Source organism: Vulpes lagopus, chromosome 13, assembly GCF_018345385.1.
Source record: "Vulpes lagopus strain Blue_001 chromosome 13, ASM1834538v1, whole genome shotgun sequence".
NCBI lineage: Eukaryota > Metazoa > Chordata > Mammalia > Carnivora > Canidae > Vulpes > Vulpes lagopus.
The window spans coordinates 42854507-42876016 of record NC_054836.1 but is presented as its reverse complement, the minus strand read 5'-3'; the positions used below and the strand labels follow the sequence as shown (position 1 = coordinate 42876016).

General features: G+C 37.5%; 1 protein-coding gene across 1 annotated transcript in view; it reads right to left on the bottom strand.

Annotated features, from left to right (window-relative positions):
* ZNRF2 (zinc and ring finger 2) overlaps positions 1 to 21510 on the bottom strand; it is a 104359-nt gene that overhangs the window by 44033 nt on the left and 38816 nt on the right. The window contains exon 2 of the mRNA XM_041727861.1: positions 6287 to 6382. Coding sequence (XP_041583795.1) covers positions 6287 to 6382 — 96 coding nt within the window. The remainder of the gene's footprint in view (positions 1 to 6286; positions 6383 to 21510) is intronic.

Sequence of the window (21510 nt, the reverse complement as noted above, 5' to 3'; positions counted from 1 at the left end):
ATTTGAAAATAAATCTATTTATAGTTCTAAAGTTCTTGAGGGTGGTAATTCTAATCACATCTGCTCTCAGTCCTTGTATATTTTTAATTTTTCATCACAGGTACACCTTTAATAGATAACAGTATATTTCTATAGGATCCCATGTGGGTTTTAGAATAGTTGTGCTATTATTTTGCCAGCCTCTTCTAAGGTATCTATTTTGAAATCTCTATAATATAATAGTATAAAGGGTTTTACACTTTCTACTGCCTTCAATTTCACTGCATTGCATGACAATCTATGGTACAAAAAAATAACTTTACTTCAATGCTGTCCTATAATGTAGCCTTTTACCACGTCATTAAAACTATTAAGAATTCACTTTTAAAAGTTAAAACTCAACCACATTAACCACACCAAGGCAAATAAATAAACAGATGCCAAATCACAAATAAAAGAAACTCCACAAAAGCAAAGGTCACACAAACTCAGACAATGGTAACTAACTACCTCCTTATTTAAAATCCTGCTTTAGGGCACCTGGGTGGCTCAGTCGGTTAAGCAATCATCTGCCTTCAACTCAGGTTATGATCCTGGGGTCCTGGGATTGAGGCCCGCATCTGGCTACCTGCTCTGTAGAGAGTCTGCTTCTCCCCCAGCCTCTCCCCATTGCACACCCCCTCTCCCTGCTTGTATGCTCTCAGAGGCATGCTCTCACTCTCAAATAAATAAATAAAATCTTTAAGAAAAAAAATCCTGCTTAATGGTTTGCAAAAAAAAATATTTTTACCTCAATTATAGGAGATATGCCATTTTCAGAAAGCATCCTGAATTCAGAAAGATTAAAACATGGGGAAGGGGTCTTAAAACCAAGAAAATGTAGTATGTAAGGCAAAAAGCAAGTTTATAATTTAAAAGGAAAACCACAACCACCTGGAAAGCCATAATACCTACAGAAGGAAAAAGTACATTTTTTCCTTACACAGAAAGCCAGGCCACTAGAAAGCTACTTGTGCACACCGGAATCCAAGTCTGACTGCCCAGTGTAATGTATCTTCAATGTTTAAGTCTGTAAGTTACATTCTCTGGCTGACTGCACGAAGGCGGGAGCCTTTTTTCTCACTTTCATGACAGAACAAGCTCCCTTCCAAGTGACTCAATCTTATTTCAAATTTGTTTACTTTGACAGCGTAATAGTCACATCTTTCTCTGTCTGCAGAGTCAGGTTTATTCCTGATGATTCTGAAAAGCTCTGCTTTGATTCACTGATAAGTTTATAATTAACTCTCAGAAGAGTAACTCTTAATTTACACCTCTTTCAAGTACCCATGCACACACATAGTACCAACTACCAAAATAGCAATGATTTCTCAAATACGAATCTTTACTACCCTCAAGCACAGGAGACCAAAATAAAAACTGAACTTCATAGGACAAAAAAACATGGTATCATCCAAACTTTAAGGACCAATAAAATCAAGACTAAGAATTTGCCTACAATATTTATTTCATTTTTTAGTTTTGGTTCTGAAACATTGTAGAAAATGAGGAACAAGGAAATGAAAAATTCTGCACTCATAAAATTTATATTAGCTTCACAATGAATGATTAGGTCCATAAACTAAACAATGAAGCACACACAAAAAAGGGAAAGTATACGAAATAAGCAGTGATGAGGGACAGAAGCAGAAAAATGTTCACCTTTAGCCCAGAAGGCTGACCTATAGCCTGCATAGTTCTGATAAGGATCAAATATGGACTGGTTGCTACATTCTTAAGGGGGTCTCATGACTGTATATGTCACCGACAGTTAATATCAAGCTGAATGATAAGCACCAGAGAAATCTTGTGAAAGTGGTTTTACGAGTAGAAAGTCAAAGAAAACACTGATGATCTAATACTGTGTGTTCCCTCCCTCTTGAACACTAAGCATATACCCAGCCGCTTCACACAAAGTGCAGCTCTTACTGCCTACAGGTCCTGTCCCTGTACTACTTAAATGAACTTTACTACTAAGCTGCACCGTAAAATGTCTCAAGAGTTCTTTCATAACTGGCCCGGCACACTCAGTGATCCTGCAACAGGCAGTCCCTGATTCATGGGTGATCTATACAGATGAATGCTCACTGTGGAACTATGAATTTTTTCCCATTTGCCAAAACACCATCTGCAATAGATAACCACTCTCATCATTCTGAATCATTCCCTGCCAGAAAGCCTTGGGCCTCCTACCTGAACCTCTGCTGAGCCAGCTGCCTTAACCCTGAGAGCTTCAACTTAGCCCATTTTCCTTTTCAGTTACCAAGACTTGAGTATTTGCATATAGTATTACAGGTTAAAGAAGAAAAAAAGGAAATTATTGTGAGCTAGTCTGGAAACCAAACCAACATTTAAAGTAACATCTCTGAGTATAAATCTAAAATTCTGAATCACCAGCTTCTATTTAAATTTCTGAAATTCATCTTATTCTAGAGATGGACTATAAATATATCCAGCCTGAAAAACAAGCCCAACTAATCTCCTTGCTGTGAATATTTACACAGTTAAATTAATATACATTCAACAAATAAATTTCCAAATTTCAATTCCAGTTAGTGTAGGAAAGGATGTAAAAGGTGGAACTTATTAATAAGCACTATGCTGAATAGAATTCTCAATTGAGTATCAACACAATTTAAAAGCTCCATCTCTCTCCACAGAATCAGTTTCCAGGAATTCAAATATGAAGTTATAAAAAGTCCAAGTGACTAAAACAATTCCATTTCAGAGACTCTGAATCACCTTGCTCTAAACATTATAGTAATCCTAGATGCCTACCTTAGGCGTTAAAGAGACCAGTTTTCACAAAGCGTCATCACCTGTGATAGAGATTTGGGAGCCTGAAGTAACAGAATATGCTACCACAAAATAAGCCTCTTTGGTATAAGGATTATTTTAAAAGACTGAAAAACAGACACGGGAGAAGCTCTGAAAACAGAGTAAAAATTATCCTTTTGTAAGAGAAATTTACATTTATAAAGGAAATCTGTTTGTAAGGGTGTCTCTCTTTCAGCACCAGGAAGAAAAGACTGACTCTAAATCCTAAGAGAATGAATATTGCAAGACAATCTCATCTATGGAGAAGGAGCAGACTTAAATATGCATAACAAACCCCTTGTTTACCATGATTCTCCTGGTAACCTCCCACAATTAGCCACTCCCAACCCCACCCTTACTTTGTCTTTAGCTGAAAATGGTATTCAAACACACATTCTAGACCATCTCAGAGATTTGCTTCTTTTCCCCTGGGTATCTCCCATGTATACAAGATTTAACCAGGTTAAATTTTTGTTTGTTTTTCCTCTTCTTAATCTGTCTTTTATTAAAGGGCTCGCCAAGAACTCAGAAGGGAAGAAGGATTATTTTTTTCCTTCCCTGCGGGGTTCTGCCCTCAAAAGAACGTGGTGTAAGAATTCCCACAGACTGTTATGGGGAGGCATATAGTGCATTAGCCACCACTGTCTAATCTAAATCAGTCAGTCAAAACTCCTTCTTTTACCACAGCTGGCCACTTGTCTCATGTTTAAAACTTCAAGAGCCACATATAATTTTTATGAAGAAGCTGCTTTGGCTGCTTGTTTCAAATGTTTATGGACACTTAATATGTATTTAACAAATTAAAAAGTTTCAGATTTACCTACTATAAAGTAGGTAGCCATTCTTAAAAATATTTGCGACTTTGCTTTTTGCATTAAGTTTACTAACTTCTGGACTGGAAGACTATCAAATACTTAAAATCTAAATCCTTGGGTTTATAGTGTTCAATAACAAAAATTCAACTCAGTAAATTTTAAAGTCTGATTGGCTTTATTAATCAGTGAATTAGGCAGCATCCTATCTAGCAAGTAGAGGGAAGCTCCAAAGGGCTACAAGAAAGGAAAGGTTTCTAAAGGTAGAGAGGGAGTGGAAAAAGGAAAATGATTAGCAAAGAATCCATTGTTTTAGGCAAGGTCACCCTTCCAAAGGGAAGTGAAGGGGTCTATCAGATTTCCAGTGATGACCGGGAAATTCTCATGTTGACTGCTTAAAGGCTGTAACTGCAGTTAGGCTAGGTATTAAAGTCCTGGTTTACTGAGTTGGTGCCTTGATTTAAGTGACACGATCTTGGGCCTGTAGGTTCCTTTTTAACAAAAAGTATCCCAAGCAGAATGTTACCTACTGGGTCTTGAAGATATCTTCAAGACACCAAATACATGAGCTAGTAAAAAAAACCTTAATGACTTGAGTCCAGTTAAATCAGGAAATCAAAAACTGACAAAATCAACATTCACAAAGACTGTACTGTACATATATCACACAAAAAAGTAAATGTACTGAATACTAAGGTTTTATGCAAATATAGTCAAGGAATTAACATTTTGCTTTCAAAATTCAAGGCTAAATTCTTAACATTTAAGGGTTTTTAAGACACATGTAATAAACATAATTATGAAGGGTAAGGATAAGATAATTGAGTACAAATGAGAAACAGGCCCAATCACTTTTATCTCAAATTTTGAACCTGAGAATGCTTTTTTATTTTTAAGTAACTGAATTGTAACTGTATTATGCAAATTAGCCAATTCAATTTCACAATGCAAAGGGGTTTGGATATAATCAACAGGTACATTTACTATTCAAAGGAATTGCTACAATCTCCTTTTGCTTATTCTTTGGAAAATAAGTGGGAAAAAAGAGTTCTATTGTCACTGATGTAGGAAAAGACATTAGGGTTCCAAGCCATTGGTTGAGAAAGAATTCTTGAGACGTCTTTGGTGCAAAAAGGTGGTTTTATTAAAGCATGTGGACAGGACCTGTGGGCAGAAAGAGCTACAGAGGGTTCATGAGGAGTGGCCCATTGTGGACTTCCAAGTTGGGAGGGGGTTAGGGATAGCCTAAGTCTCTGAGGAATTTTGGAAGCAAGGTTCCAGGACCTTGAGGGGTTAGCTCTTATTGGGAAAAAGTCATTTATTACCATCTAATAAAACCTGAGTCATGAGACCCTTCAGATGTATAATTGGTGGGTCATGTGCTTAGGGGATGATTGCCAACATGTATCTTAGGGGTAAGCAGCAAAGGAAGTTTCCAAAGGAATTTTTTTATGTTCAAATAGACTTACAGGATCCTGGGGATTGGGCTAAGACTGCCTTTTGCTCTTATCAAAGTATTAACATCGAGGCAGTTGAGTCCCTAGAGGAAGGTCACTCTGCCTGTTTCAGTGAGCTGTAGGCAGTCAGGAAATATAATAATTTTTCTTCTGCCTTTGTTTCCCACATCAGCCACTATTATAATAGTGTGGCTGAAGCACCACTACATTAGAGAGAGATTCCTAAAACAGTTTGCAAAAAAGTTAGTTAGGGTAACATGTCCATTTCAATATTAAAGTCTACCCCTCACCCCAGCATTTTTGTAATCTGGGGAGAAATTTCAGATTCTTAACTAAGTGCCACTACATTGATTAACCTATGGCTGATGCTAGGTTGTAGGATCCATCTCTGTTTTATTCACTGCTGTATCCCAAATTCCTAACACCTTCCTTACACCTTATACAAATTCCTTACACCTTATACTCCACAGGTTCTCAAAAGACATGTACTGAGGGGTGCTGGGTGGCTCAGTGGGTTAAGCGACCAACTATTGATTTCACTGGGGTCATGATCTCTTTAAAGATAAAAGGGGGATCCCTGGGTGGCTCAGTGGTTTGGCGCCTGCCTTTGGCCCAGGGCGCGATCCTGGAGTCCCGGGCCTGAGTCCCACGTCGGGCTCCTGCATGAAGCCTGCTTCTCCCTCTGCCTGTGTCTCTGCCTCTCTATATCTATCATGAATAAATAAAATTTAAAAAAAATCTTCAAAGATAAAAGGACATCTGTTGCATGAAGTCAACCTTTCAATCGGCTTCACCGTTTACTGGTGCTCTTCCTGCTTATTCTATTTTTTTTTTCTGCTTATTCTATTTAAACCAAATATTACCTTTGAAAAGTCCCTGAAATTTCTTATAGGCTTCTGAAATTTGTCTATTAATGAAGTTTTGAAAAAAACCAGGAATGAATCATGTGATTTTGTTTTTCAAGTCTATTTCAAAAAGTACCAAAGCTACACTGAAAACTCTTCCCTGGGATTTTAAATGTCTGGAGACTGTGGTCATGAAGGAACAGTAAAGCCAATGCACCAAACCTAACTAAAATACCTAGCTCCAGGGTTCCTTGCCTTTTAAATTTCACCTAAAACATAAAATTCAGAAAATCTACGGTAATTCTATTAAAATAGTATTTTAAAGCACTGAACTTACCATTATAGGTTATTCTTGGCTTTGTTAAACACATCACAAGATGCAAATCCATTTCATCTGAAGGTACAAATTTTGAGCATACAGGGCACTTAAATCCTAAAAATTAAAAGAAATCCATTTTACTCAATTATTCTGAATATACAATTCCATTTTTTAAAAAAGCATCAAAGACAAAAAGCATTTCAAATTTCAGTATTACAGTAATAACTACTTAATTGCAAGTTAAGTTGGGGAAAAAGAGTTTAAGTATAACGGACTTCAATCAATTTACAAGGACCATCCCATTTTAAATAAAACAAACACAAATGAGAAGAATTAGACTCACTACAAAACTCCCCTATCTTTTTCTAATGTATGGGCCCAGTGATTCTTGTTTCTATTTTTTTAAAACATTAACTAAACTTCTGATTTTGTGGAAATTACCTTTCCCAGCTTCGTAGGGCACAATCTGAGTCACAAGGTTTTACAGTTAGATAGTACCTTTGAAACTATTCTACTCCACTGACCTTTTAGAAATTATTCTGATGAAGAAAGTCAACATCGGCAAAATCAGGACTCCTGTCTTCCAGTATAATGATCTTTCTCCCACACTATGCTACTAGTCACAAAGCAAACTGAAAATAGCATCAAGTAGGGCAGATTTCCCAGTCAATTCTAACACTTAAATATTAGCTAGTTTCCTACAATATTCAATATTCAATATTCAGGCACTACTTGCCTAAAGTAGTCTATTAAAAATAAACTGGTATACTGAAATAGGGAATGTGCTCTATACTCAGCTCTATCCTACTCCCTCATTCACCAGGAGAACTGCTCCTTATTGTTGCCTTGCTGCCTCCCTCTCTGTCATCCCTAAACAGACCTGAGCAGCACTGGACACCTGAGACTCAATGGAGGCAAGTTATAGTTTGGCTAGGAAAAACAATTCAGAAGTGGCACAAAAAGATAGTCTGGGCCAATCTGTTTTCCTTGGAAACATGACAAGAAACAGCAAGAGAGTACACTCATCTCATCAGCTGTAAAGAGTGGAGGCAGAAAGGTCACATGTAGGTAAGAGAGAGACCAGTGGCTCATTAAGCTGAACTTATAGGAGAACAGAAACTACTGGCCAGGAGAGGACAATGGTGTGCACGGAGATCTCGGAGCCAATGTGCTATATGAGACAAAAGCTAATGAAGAAGGGTAGTGAAAGAAACTCAAAGTCTGACAGCACATGTTTGTTTAGAGGCACCTTCCTCTTTCATTGTGGCTTAAATACACTGTTATCAAATGTGTCAGACTAGAATCACACTTCATGTAGAACTGTATACAAATTAGGAAAAGAAATACATGATTTTTGAACACTGTTTGTCACAATGCATTTTTTAAAAAATGAATAGGGGTGCCTGAGTGGCTCAGTTGGTTAAGCATCTGCCTTCACTTCAGGTCATTGAGCCCAGCACCAGGCTCCCTGCTCAGTGGGGAATCTACTTCTCCCTCCCCCTCTGCTACTTCCCCCCATTGTTCATGCTCTCTCTCTCTCAAATAAATAAAATCTTTAAAAAATAATAATAAAAGGAATAAAAGTAAACATACTTCTCCTTCTCAAAAACCACCAAAATGAAAAGGAGGAAAGGAAATTCATCTAAAATGAAACTACAGGGACGCCTGGGTGGCTCAACAATTGAGTATCTGCCTCTGGCTCAGGGCATGATCCTGGAGTCACAGGATCAAGTCTCACATCGTGCCCGTTGCAGGGAGCCTGCTTCTCCCTCTGCCTGTGTCTCTGCCTCTCTTTCTCTCTGCCTGTCATGAATAAATAAATAAAATCTTAAAAAAAAGAATGAAACTACAAAATAGCTATAATCATCAAACACAGACTATACCAATATAAGGAAACTTATAGCAAATGGGGATAAGACAGACTCTCAAGTAGCATTCGTATTTCAAGGACCAACCAACAATCTTTTGCTTGGAACTATAAAAAAATTTCTTCCCTTGAAATTAAACAGGACATAAAAGAGGGCAAAAGGCAGCCAATTTTCTAACTATTCATCATAATCATCTGAGTTAGGCACATAAACTCTAAATCACCAAAGTACAATACTGTGAACTACTGAGAACTATCCAATTGCTCACAAAGTAGAACCTAAGGAGAGAAAACTCAATGTGCACAGAACCACCCGAATTTCTAGTTAAATACAATAAATTAATGTGTTTCTTTTTCCTCTCATCTAAAATCCACTGAAAGAGAAAATAAAATAAAAATAAGACAAAGAAGAACTTGAAAGGAGACAGCAGATGAGAAAACAGACTACCAGGACTGAGAAAACAGACATTCTAATTGTCTATGGAAGTCAGTCAATTCTTACTACCTAATTCTCAAAGGACTCTTCAATCTATACCTCCAAATGACTTCCTGAGACAAAGACTTGGGGGGGGGGGGGTGTGTTTCTATGTCCTCAATCCAGAACATATAGCAACTAGAAGAAACTACAGTTCCCCAAGTATAGCAAGAGAATGAAGGCTAAGTTTAGAATAAAAGACCCAAAATAGAGTGACTTGAGGACCCCCACACACAACAAAGAAAACACAGAAATAAATGGTCTACGTACAGAAAAGGGCCCCTCTGCCAATTTCCTTTACTCTATCTTTATCAAGAAATTGGTAGATTCTTCTCTTAAATCAAAAGGTCCCACAGAATGAAACATTGTCTGTTGATAAACCCCAGCCTTAAACACAAAGCTTCCAATTAGCTTTTCAGGGCCTCTCTCATAAATATAACACAATTAAAAAAAAAATGCATGGTTAAAACACAACATACCAGAAACAAATTTAAAAGACAAAACTATTTACAACATGTATCACAAAAGCACAATATCCTTAATATAAAAGGATTCTTAAAAATTGTGGAAAACCAAGTATCAGAAAAATGGGGAAAAGTTTTAAACAAGGATAGTTAACTGATCTTTAAACAAATGAATAACTGCAGTGTCAGAATAGAAGAAACACCTTCCTCTTATTCCTCTTAAGTTACTTTTCTTTATTCCCATTTTAGTGGGTTTTAGGAGGGAAGCAAAACACACATGTTTAATTCACTTTATTTAACTAGAAATTCGGATTCGTTCTTTGTACATACTGTTTTCTCTCCTAAAGCTCTACATTAAGATATCACCACTTACCCCAGATTGGCAAATACTCAAAAGCTTGACAACATACTGTTGGTAAGGCTGTGAGAAAACAAGTACTTTCATATATTCCTAGAAGGAATACAAAATTTTACAACCACTACAGAGGGCAATTTGGCAATATCTAACACAATTACATATATATTTATCTTCTGATCCAGCAATCCTGTCCCCCAAACACAAAAAACACATGCACAGATAGAAGATGCCGGGAAGACGGTGGAGTAGAAAGCACTAGCGGAACTGGTCTCCCCAACTAAATAATTGCATTGGTGGAGTCTGCCTGAGGGAACTATTTTGGAACTCTGGAGTTTATTGGAGCTTGCAACTTCCAGGGGGAAGACCTGAGCAGTACATTGTGGTTCATTTCAGGATTTAGCACAGTAACAGCTAACCTTCCCACTACCCCCACCCCCTGCTACACAGCAGGCAGCAGTGCATTTGTTGTTAGAGCAGCTTACACATAGCCTGCAGGAACCAGGGTGGGTACAGAGGACTCTTGTTCTTCAAATACCAGAACCTTGCACTCTGCTGCTTCTGATCAAAGAGGTACAGATACAGAGAAGAGTAGTCATTGCTGTTGGACCGCTCCCACTGTAAGGCCCCCCACTCTGGCTGAAGAAACTCCAATGGGATTTAAAGGGCCTATATCCACCTTTCCCCCTTTTATTTTTTGCTTTTTGCCTTTTTGAGAGCCCAACATTAAAGACTAAGAAGAGATTCAAAACTATATATACAGGGGAAGCTGAAAAGAGACTCTGTATGCCCAGGGTAAGTCTCAGAGAAGACCTTAAGTTTTTACCTCAGGCTGATGATCCTCAGAGAGTGCCTACAATACATCCCACAGAAAACAATAATGAAAAATAGCAGACACTGGGGAAGGGGAAAAATCTGATTTCCAGAGTTACCACATGATTAGATTCAAGTAACCAGTTTTCAGCGAGAAAAAAACAACAACTCTAAGCTGTATGCTTAGAAAAGCATGGCCCCTTTAAAGGAAAAATATAAAACTGAAACTGTCACTGAAAAAGTTCTGAGGGCAGATATACTAGCCAAAAATGTCTATCTTAAAGATGTTCAAAAAACTAAAGGAAGATGTAGAAAAGGTCAAGAAAATATGATCAAAATATGAAAATGGAAATATCAATAAATAGAAAACCTAAATAGAAACCCTAAAGAAATTCTGCACTTTAAAAGTATCTGAAATGAAAAATTCACTAGAGCAATTCAAAGGCAGATTTGAGGAGGAAGAAATAATCAGTGAATCTGAAGACAGGACAATGGAAAAGATCATGTCTGAGGAATAAAGAAAAAAAGACTGAAGAAAAGTGAACAGAGCTTAAGGAACCCATGGGACACCAACAAGCAGAGCAATATATGCATTGTGGGAGTCCCAGGAGACAAAGAGGGAGAGAATATTTGAATAAATAATGGCTGAAAACCTCCCAAACTTGATGAAAGACATGAATATGAACATCTAAGATGCTCAACAGCCTTCATGTAAGATGCACTCAAAGGCACCCAAACCAGGATACATTATAAGCAAACTTTCAAAAGACAAAGAATTTTGAAAACAGGAAGACAAAGGTGATCATCACATTAAGGGATCCTAACATCATAAGCAGATTTCTCATGAGAAACTCTGAAGTCCAGAAGACAGTGGGCTGATGTATTTAATGTGTTCAAAGGAAAAAAAAATTAAACCCTATCAACTAAGAATCCTATATCCAGCAAAATTCCTTCAAAAGTAAAGGAGAAATTATAAAATTCCTAGATAAAACAAAAGCTGAGGAAGTTCAGCACCATTAGATCCGTCCTAGAAGAAATGGAGGAAATGAAAAAACACTGGACAATAGTAACTCAAAGACATAAGGAGAAATAAAGGTCTCAATATAGGTCTTCAGGTCAAGGGGAACTGTTTTTGAAGAACTGTACTGAAGGAACTGCACCTGAGCAGCTTTATCCATGCATATCTGGACCTGACTCCAATAACAAGATCCTGGACTTCAAATTGATGCCTTAATGGGATCAGACTGTGTGAATGCTGTAAAGAGTGCATACACCCTACATATGGAAGGGATGTGAACCGTGATTGCCAGAAGGCAGACTATGATACATTTACAGTCTTCAAATATAGTTGCTCTCAATTTCATGCACCCTGTTTCTCACATTAAGACGACTAATTTTCTTCCCCTTAAATCTGGGCCAGCCTAAATGTTTTTAGTGAATCAAGAGTGCAGAAGTGATGTTCTGGGAATTCTGGGATAAATCTTAAGAAGCCTTGAAGCTCCCATTTGGACCTCTTAAAATGCTCGCTTTTGGAATACTTCCTTTCAGAACCCAGCTGACATGCTCTAGGAAGTTCTGGCCACATAGAGAGGTCACAAATAGGCATTCCAGTGGGAATGTCAGCTACAGCCAGAAGTGAGCCCTGAGATGACCAGTATTAACTGCCAGGTATACTGAGTGAGCTACCTTGGATGTTGAATTACTTTGAAATTTCAGAGAACTCTAGCCCCAGCTTCCATCTGCAACTGTTTGAGACTCCAAGCAAGAGCTCCAACAATTGATTCCACTCTACTCATAGAACCTCAAGAGATAATAAATTTAGGTTTTAGGGATCCCTGGGTGGCTCAGCAGTGTAGCACCTGCCTTTGGCCCAGGGCGTGATTCTGGAGTCCCCGGATCAAGTCCCACATCAGGCTCCCTGCATGGAGCCTGCTTCTCCCTCTGCCTCTCTCTCTCTCTCCCTCTCATGAATAAATAAATAAAATCTTTTAAAAAAATGTGTTTTAATTAAAACCACACACAGTAAGTTATGAGGACACCCTTTGGAATAGCCAAAATACTGAAACCATATAAAAGACATAGTGAAGAAACTATTAGGCATCTATAATGGGATACTATGTTATAAAAAGGAAATGAAGGAAGGTCATTATGAACTGATATGGAGAGATACCAAGACTATCTTAAGTGAAAAAAGAGTGCAATGGTATGCAAACTACTGTGCACCAAAAAAGAGTAACTAAGAATACATGTACATGTGTGTTATCTGCAAATAGATAAACAAGGAAGGATAAGCTTCAAACTAAGGTTTATATACATGTTACCTATAGGTAATGAAAGTGTGGCTATAAAAGGGGGGGGGGTACTCCTGGGTGTACCTTTTAATAGTTTTGGACCTCTGAACAATGTTAATGAATACATATCCAAAAAAACAAACAAACAAACAAACCTCAAGAATTGGGGGGAAATCCCTAATAAAATTAAATATAAATGGAAACAAAAAAATACACACAGGCTTGTGCAGGTACAAATATAAGTATGCATGCGTGCATGCACACACACACACTCAGATCAGTCCACTAAAAGTACTTGGAAGCAATGACACCTCTGCGTAGCAAAGAGCAGACTCAGTTCCCAGATTTGACGGTTCTTAATACCATTCCTTTGTGAAGAAAAACAAGAGCTCCTTGGAGAAAAATCTGGGTTCTAGGTCTGGGGCAGGGAAAGTACAGGCGAGCCTGGAATATATTGTTATGCCAGACTAAGGAAGTGCTCAAAGTTGATATGAACACATAAAAAGGCAAAGAAGCCAGCCTCAAAAAGCTTCTCCTGGTCAGATTTGGACAACCTGAGAATCAAAATGGATAATGACATAAGAGATCATAGTATCTTATATTTAAAAAGAATGCAAAAGTAATTATAAATAATTACATTCTGAAAATATCAACCCAAGATCACTAACAAAGATAAAAAGGTACTCTTAAAATGTAGAAACTATCTCACCTCACCTTAAATCTGAACTTAGTATCACCGACAAAAGGGCAAGCTAACATCTGTACTTCCTGATGTGACTCACTGAGGGCACAACACGTATGTATACTTCCACCAAATCTAACTAGAACCTCATTATGAGGAAATTTAGGAAGAGCCTCCAGCCAAAACAAATTCGAAGAAAGTATGATAAAACCATCAACACAGGAAACAAGAGAACTTGAGCATTGCCGAACCCCAAAAATCTTACAAGATTTCTATTTACTTTTCTTTCTACTTAGTTGTGGGGTCCATCTTATATGTTGGAAGTTTTCCCCAAATTTCCTCAACTGTCCCAACAGTTCAAGATGATACTGCATCCATGAAACAATACACCATAAACTAGGAACACAGAAGCAAACAAAAGCTCTTGAAATAAACTTAGCTTCAATATTAACTTGAGGTAATCAACAATGAACATTTACTATATACCAGGAAATTAAGCAGTTTAGGTCAATTAACTCATTTATTCTCACATCCTTGAATGAGGTACTAATACAAACCCTATTTTGCAAATGAGAAACAGAAAGGATGAGACTCCTGGGTGGCTCAGGGGTTGAGCCTTTGGCTCAGGGCATGATCCTGGAATCTGGATGGAGTCCCACATCGGGTTCCCTGCAGAGAGAGCCTGCTTCTACCTCTGCCTATGTCTCTGCCTCTGTGTGTGTGTGTGTGTGTGTGTGTGTGTATGTGTGTCATGAATAAATAAATAAATCTTTAAAAAAAGGAAAAGAAAAGAAAAGGTAAAGTAACTTACATAAAGTTAAGTAACTTACCTCAAAGGGTAAGTAACTTACATAAGGTGACACAGCCAGAAACTGGCAATGCCAAAAACCAAAGTGGGCTTTTGGCTTCACAGCCTAAGTCCTTCACCATCACTCTGCATATCTTTTTTAATCTCGAAGGAAGTGGAGCCAAAAGTCAAACAGGAGAATAAATAATAAAATCAGAAGATCAATTCAGGTGGTCTAACATCCAACCAACTAGAAACAGACTTGAGAAAAAGGGAAGAAACTACCAAAAACATGATTTCCCAAACTGAAGTTCATGACTATGCAAATTAAAAGAATGTACCCATATAACAAATGAAAATAAATAGCCATACCAAGGTATGGTACTGTGAAATTACAGAGCATTAGGTATAAGAACAAAGCCTGAAAGCTTTCAAAATGAAAAAAGATGAAAAATATCTAGAACTATTTCCCAGACTTTTACATTTTTTTGCCTTTCATGATACTAATATTTTGAGAGCCTAGTTATCTGCTTTTCAGAATCAGAATGGCATTAGTCTTCTTAATAGCAACACTTGAAAAGAGACAAATGAAGTAATAACTTTAAAAATCTCAGAATTATTTCATTTAGACTACATATCCAAATTATTACTAGTCACACTTGACTGATACATTTTATCAAAGCACTTTCCTTCCTATGCACCCTCAGGCAATTTCTATAACACATGGTCCACTGAAACAAAGGAGCAAATAGAAAAGAAAAAAAAGAGAGAGAAAGACACTGAGATAAAGGAAATGGGTGAGGTGAAGGGAAATCCTTGGATAATTGTCTAGAAGGTATTTGGTCCAGACTAGAAGAGGAGAGTAGAGGATCTAGGGAAGACAGGAAGAAGGTGGGAAGTGGTAGAGAGTGAACAGATAAGGTTTTTTGATGTGTTTTATCGGGTGGAAAACAGTATTGTGTTCAGACAGTTTTATAACTCTTTTGCAAATTTGGGAAGAACTGACAGGAATTTTAAAAATCAAGTAAGCAAATAGAGGCAATTTCTAACTACCAAATACACAACAGGAATGTAATCTATAAACAATGAATATTAAGCAGAGCATCATTTAAAAAGATGTTCAAAAGGCGGAAGGATAAAAATGAAGACAGGTGGTATATATATATAGTAAGTCCTCATCTCTGTAATAAGTACTTAATAGTTAACATCTAAAAAATTACAAAGAATATAAGCATATTACTTATAAATACTTGACAGCTACAAGTATTGAAAATAGTTGTTTCAAGAAAAAAACCTGGGAGTTGGGGATAATTGAGGCAAGGGAATAATAATTTTTATTATAAGACTAAAAGTATGTTTTTCAAAATATACACATATATTACTTTGATTTATTTTACTTAAATTTTGATTTAATTAAGCCTATTTTGAAGGAAGGAATGTCTTCAGAGCACAGGACACATCAGCCTAGTGAGAGTATTCTGCAAGAACATATCTGATTTGAAGCTGCTGCCTTCCCTAGATCACTTTCTCTACCCTCTCCCCACACTGTTCTTCCCTTGACAACAGTCCCAACAGAGACTGTTTCTCCCAATGGAGAAGTGACTCCATTCTTTGATGAATAATAATAAAAAAGGATTCAGTATAGGACCTACATGCTATGAATCCACCATACTAAAAAGGCAGATGACTGAGACAATTTAAAGAACTCCAGAAACAGCTATTATAGTTCAGCAAATAAATTCAATATGACAGTAAACCTGTAATGGAAATAAAAAACACAGAAGAACTGGAGAGAAATAGAAATAGCTAGTGACAAAAAAAAAAAAAAAAAAAAAAAAAGCTAGTGACATCACTGACATAGAAAGCAGAGAGTTATGGAAAAACAAAACAAAAATGGCAGTAATCTGAAAAAAGAAAAATTCATGGAAAACAAAGGCTAACTGCTTTCCCCAAAATACAGAATGTAATCAAAAGAACAGATCAGGGATGCCTGGGTGGCTCAGCGGTTGAGCGTCTGCCTTTGGCCCAGGGCGTGATCCTGGAGTCCCAGGATTGAGTCCCGCATCGGGCTCCCTGCATGGAGCCTGCTTCTCCCTCTGCCTGTGTCTCTGCCTCTCTCTCTCTCTGCATCTCTCAAGAATAAATACATAAAATCTTAAAAAAAAAAAAAAAAGATCAAAATGATTAAAGACTAAAAAAAAAAATTAAAAAAAAGAATCGAATCCTAGTGACTACCTAAACAGAAAAAACATAAGATATCTATAATAATTGAGGAGTAAGGGTGGCAGAAATCTTACTAGTCTCAGAATTATCCACAGAATACACAGATATTACTTTGGACACACTTTTGTGCATGCCTGGGAGGGAGGGTGTCTTCAGAACACTTAGAAGGGAGAAAAAGTAGGACTTAAGAAATATATATCCTCAAATACTCAAGACCCATTCAAGAGATTAATAAATAATTCAGGAATGGACAAGCTGTGGTGTTTTATATACACACATAAGTAGTATGTATACTACATACAATATTATTTAATTGAAAAAATCATTGAAAACTGTAGGAATTTTTGGTACAGTTTTCAATCATTGGTATGGCATATAAATATTAAAAATGCTGACAAGGTGAAAATGATAGAACCACCCCAAACTGGGAGGAGAATGTTACAATCATGTTTGTATAAAAAGGACAAGGAAGGGGAACCTGAGTGGTTCAGTCCACTAGGCACCTCCCTTTGGCTCAGGACATGATCTCAGGGTCCTGGGATCAGCTCACATCAGGCTCCCTGTTCTGCAGTCTGCTTCTCCCTCTGTCCTTCCCCGCCCCCCCCCCCCACTCGTGTTTGCACATGTGAGCTACTCTCTCAAAATCTTAAGAGAAAAAAAAAGGAGGAGGGGAAACTGATGGAAAAGAATGGACAGTAGAAATGAGCCAGATAACCCTGGTCTTTTAAAGCAAAATACAGAGGTACTGATACATGAATGTTACTATTCCGCGTCTTTTACCCTTCACAGCTCTGAGATTGTTATCAAAGCTCTACTTGGGTATCCTCCTTCTCCAGAAATCTTTCTCTAAATGCTCCATCTCAGAGCTGATCTAATCATTCCTTCCCTCTGTATTTCTTCTATCTGTGCTTTGATGACACTTCCAATACTATAATGTAGAATATTGGATGGTAATTACTTGTGTCTATCTTCCTATTAGCTTAAATGGTCTGTAGTATTTGTACTACATTTGTAGTATAGACCTGGGTACAAATCCAGGTCTACCACATACAAACTCTGTGACCCTGGGGTTGGCACTGAAGCCCCTCCCTCAGATGCTATCAACCTACTATTAACCCTACTGATTACTAATGTCCTCGACTCAAATCTGGTACTCCAAGTTTTCCCAAAATTAAAACTATTCCTCTACACTTTCCCTTAAACAAAGCTCTATTCCTTCTGATATCAATTAGATAGTTGAATTGACTACTACAATTTTTTTTTTTTTATGATAGTCACAGACAGAGAGAGAGAGAGGCAGAGACATAGGCAGAGGGAGAGGGAGAAGCAGGCTCCATGCACCGGGAGCCCAACGTGGGATTCGATCCCGGGTCTCCAGGATTGCGCCCTGGGCCAAAGGCAGGCGTGAAACCGCTGCGCCACCCAGGGATCCCCTGACTACTACAATTTAAAAGGAAATGACCAATAAGCTAAAAACTTAAGTATACCTGCACTGAATAGGGCAATGGATGAATCAGTAGCAGAGGGCTGTGTTCTGGGGAATATTTACAGCAGGTGACCTCCATCTGCTACACCAAACACCCCAGGTAATACAAAATAGTGACTGCCACTTCCTATTTTCAATAATGGAACTGAAGAATATTAAAACAAAAGGAGTCCACTGGCTCTCTTGGTTTAAATTGCTTACTTGAAGAGAACAGCAACCTAAGTGCAAAAAAATCAAGTGTGACAGAATTTGGCTCTCAATTCCTAAGCTATCGAGGTTTTTACCACAGCTTCTGGCTTTTGATCATCTTTTACATTACTGCACACAAACACACTCTGTTTTCTCCTACGCTGGGCTTTTCAGATAATTGTTAACCATTACCCTAGTACAAATTTGGTGTAGCCAATTTAATCTTTCCTCCAACAAAATATACCTATTCACACCTCTATGCTCTTGCTCTTAGCCAATATGGCTTGCTTTTCTCTAATTTTATTAACAATCTGCTCCTAAAAAAAAAAAAGATCTGTTCCTATTTGTTTCAGCCCAGATCAAGTCTCACCATTGCAATGAAACCTTTTAAGAGAACTCAAAACCATGTATCCATCTCTGTTCTACATTCCGTTTACTGGTAACAATCATTTGATATATACCATCTACAACATTTCTTCCATGTAGATTTTATTTCTGAAATTGGATTAATATCTGTGGGACAGAAATTGTATATTCTAAGTATTCTACTCAATCACCCTACCCTAGCATCCAGCTAGACTTATAGTTGACTCAATAAGTACCTAAACACATGCATGAATGGACTGTATAGTTGGTCTTGATTCTACAGAGGCAAGAGTTATGCAATTAAAAGCAGATTATGGGGCAGCCCCGGTGGCTCAGCGGTTTAGCGCCGCCTTCAGCCCAGGGTGTGATCCTGGAGACAGGGGATCAAGTCCCACGTCGGGCTTCCTGCATGGAGCCTGCTTCTCCCTCTGCCTGTGTCTCTGCCTCTCTCTCTCTCTCTCTCCCTCTCTCTCATAAATAAAATCTTAAAAAACAGACAAACAAAAAAGCAGATTAGGGAATTCTAACTGCAGTTAATAGAGTCCTACCCATTGTTTGCAGGAATGAACAGCATTTTTTTCAAAAAATTCAGTTTAAAGGTAAATTTGTTCTCAACATGCCAATAAGAAGCAAAAACATGCCAATAAAAAGAAAGATCAATAAATCAACTTCCATAAGCAAAGTTTTACAGTATATACAACATATGCCATACAACAAAAGGTTTAGAGCGTAAACTGAAAAGAGATTTCATTTGCCAGTAGGACCTATTCAGAATTTGGCAAATATAGGATTATCTGTTATGAAAAATTTCCTCAGAAAATGAAAGCCAAGTAAACCTAAGTAACTACCAGCAAGATGAGTTGCAGGCTATTTTCTAACGATCACATTTCTCTAATAAGTAAAATTTCTGCTATATGAAAAAAGATGCTCAAGCCAAAAGGAAATATTTAAGTAAAACTTATATTGTTTAATAATCACACCTACATAATAAGGGACAAAAATATCTCTAACAAAATAAAAACGGCAGGATAACAAATGTTCCTAAAACACAATGTAGAGTAAGTTTTAACCTTGCTCAACAAGCATATTTACCAGATTAAACGTTTAAATATCAAATTCTATAAATCATCAAAAACAATCCTTGATGAACCTACAAAACAAACATCAATATAGATCAATTTGCATAAAAAACATTCCTAAAAAACTTAGTTTTTATCAAGGTCATATTTTAAGTCTATTAGGGAAAGTCATTATTTTCTATCTACCTATTTGTGGTAATTCTATCACTTTATTCTTTTTTCAGATACATAATATACATATATATTTTTAAATTTTGTTATTTGAGAAAGAACGAGCCAGGTGTGGGGCAGAGGGAGAAGGAGAAGCAGACTTCCTTCCCACTGAGCAGGGTGCTGACATAGGGCTCTATTCCAGGACACCCCCAGGACCCCAGGATTATGACCTGAGCTGAAGGCAGATGTTTAACCCAGACTGAGCCCTCCAGGCACCCCAGAAGTACAATTTTTTTATGTTAAATATCAGCACACTGGAATGATTCATAAAACGTACTACAAGTGTTTAAATATGCTCTAAAGGTTTCTTTGTAGCTTAAAACGGGGAAAGAGGATAATTTCTTTTCCCTCTTTTGATAAGATACTTGTGGGACTGGATATTTTTATATTAAAACTACACTAGGTGCAACAAACAACCCCCTCAGTGTTTAAATCTGTTTGAATGAATTAAGAAATTAGCCCATCTTACATAAGAATGCTAAATAGGGTATGATGTGATTACTCTTCTTAAACAGCTAGAAAAGGGGAATAGAACAAGCAAACAGCTATTCAGAATGGTAGAAAAGTAAACTTAGAACTATGGCAGTATGGGACAGGTCAGCTCCCATGGAAAACTAAATAAATTCCATGTAGTGATATAAACAAGGTACCTTTAATTTATAATATAAGAAGGTATGCCAATAATAGTATAAGGACTGAAGGATCAGTGGTTTAACTAGTACAAATGAGCCTTATAAAATTCAATATATTGAATATCTTCTGTCATCAATGAACCTCAAAATGGCCACACATCCAGATTGGAGTTGGAAGGTGGTGAAGCAAAGTACAGAACGACCAAAACATAGATGAAGGGAAGGAAGCAGTTTTCATCACTATCAGGAAAGGAGGAGGAGGCAGCCTCAGTGCCAGGGGTAATTTAGTCTCTACTTCTTTGGGGGCAATTTTAGAGACTTGACTATATTATGTGTCTCAATCTATTTATATAACCAAATACCAGAGACTAGGTAGCTTATAGACAACAGAAATCTATTTCTCACAGTTCTGGAGATGAGGGTACCATAACCACTGAATGAGGTCTTCCTGGTCAGAATTCTCTCTGTAACCCCACAGGGTGAAAGGGGATGAGGAGCTCTCTGGAGCCTCTCTATAACTGCACCAATTCCATCCCTGAGGGTCCTACCCTCCTGACCTAAGTGCCTCCCAAAGGCCCCACCTCCTAATACCATAGCCTTGGGCATTAGGTTTTCAACATAGGAATTTGGGAGGAACACAAACATTCAGACCATAGCAGCATTCAAGGCACCTTTGGAACAGAGATGAGCTTCAACAGGAATCAGTCTATTTATTTGTTTATTTTCATATACAGGACGACAGGCTCTGCAATTTTCTCACAGTTGAAGGTGGGGATGGGAGGAGTATTGCAAATACGAAGTATTTGCTCTAGGAATTCACACGATAGATGGAGAAATGCACCTCTGAGCCACAGCTTTTTATCTAAAACACAGTTCAGCTGTATAATGCCCACTAGTCTATGGGGTCATACATACGAGCAATATGTTTTGCCATGGCCCTAAATAAACACAGAGGTCAAATGAAGAAAAGAAAAATTTAAACTATAGATTTCAGAATAATTATGACAATGAGCTCTAACCACTACAGTTAACAACTGTTTACACTTGTTGGCTTACAGCAAAAAATTAGGATAAATCTATATAGCTAGGCCACAGCTAAAATTCTCAATTACCTTAATGTCCCAAAATAGTTGGCTTCTAAAAATACATGTTTCCAAGTCCACTGACTTGCAGAATATGACCAAAGTTGGATAATGAGCTCTAGAAACAATATCAACTGGTTTATAATTATTTATCATCCATTTCATTTCAGGTTCTGTAAGGTCTACATATTATTCCTATCATTTTCAACCTTGTTGTCTCATCATGTTTTAGCTATCT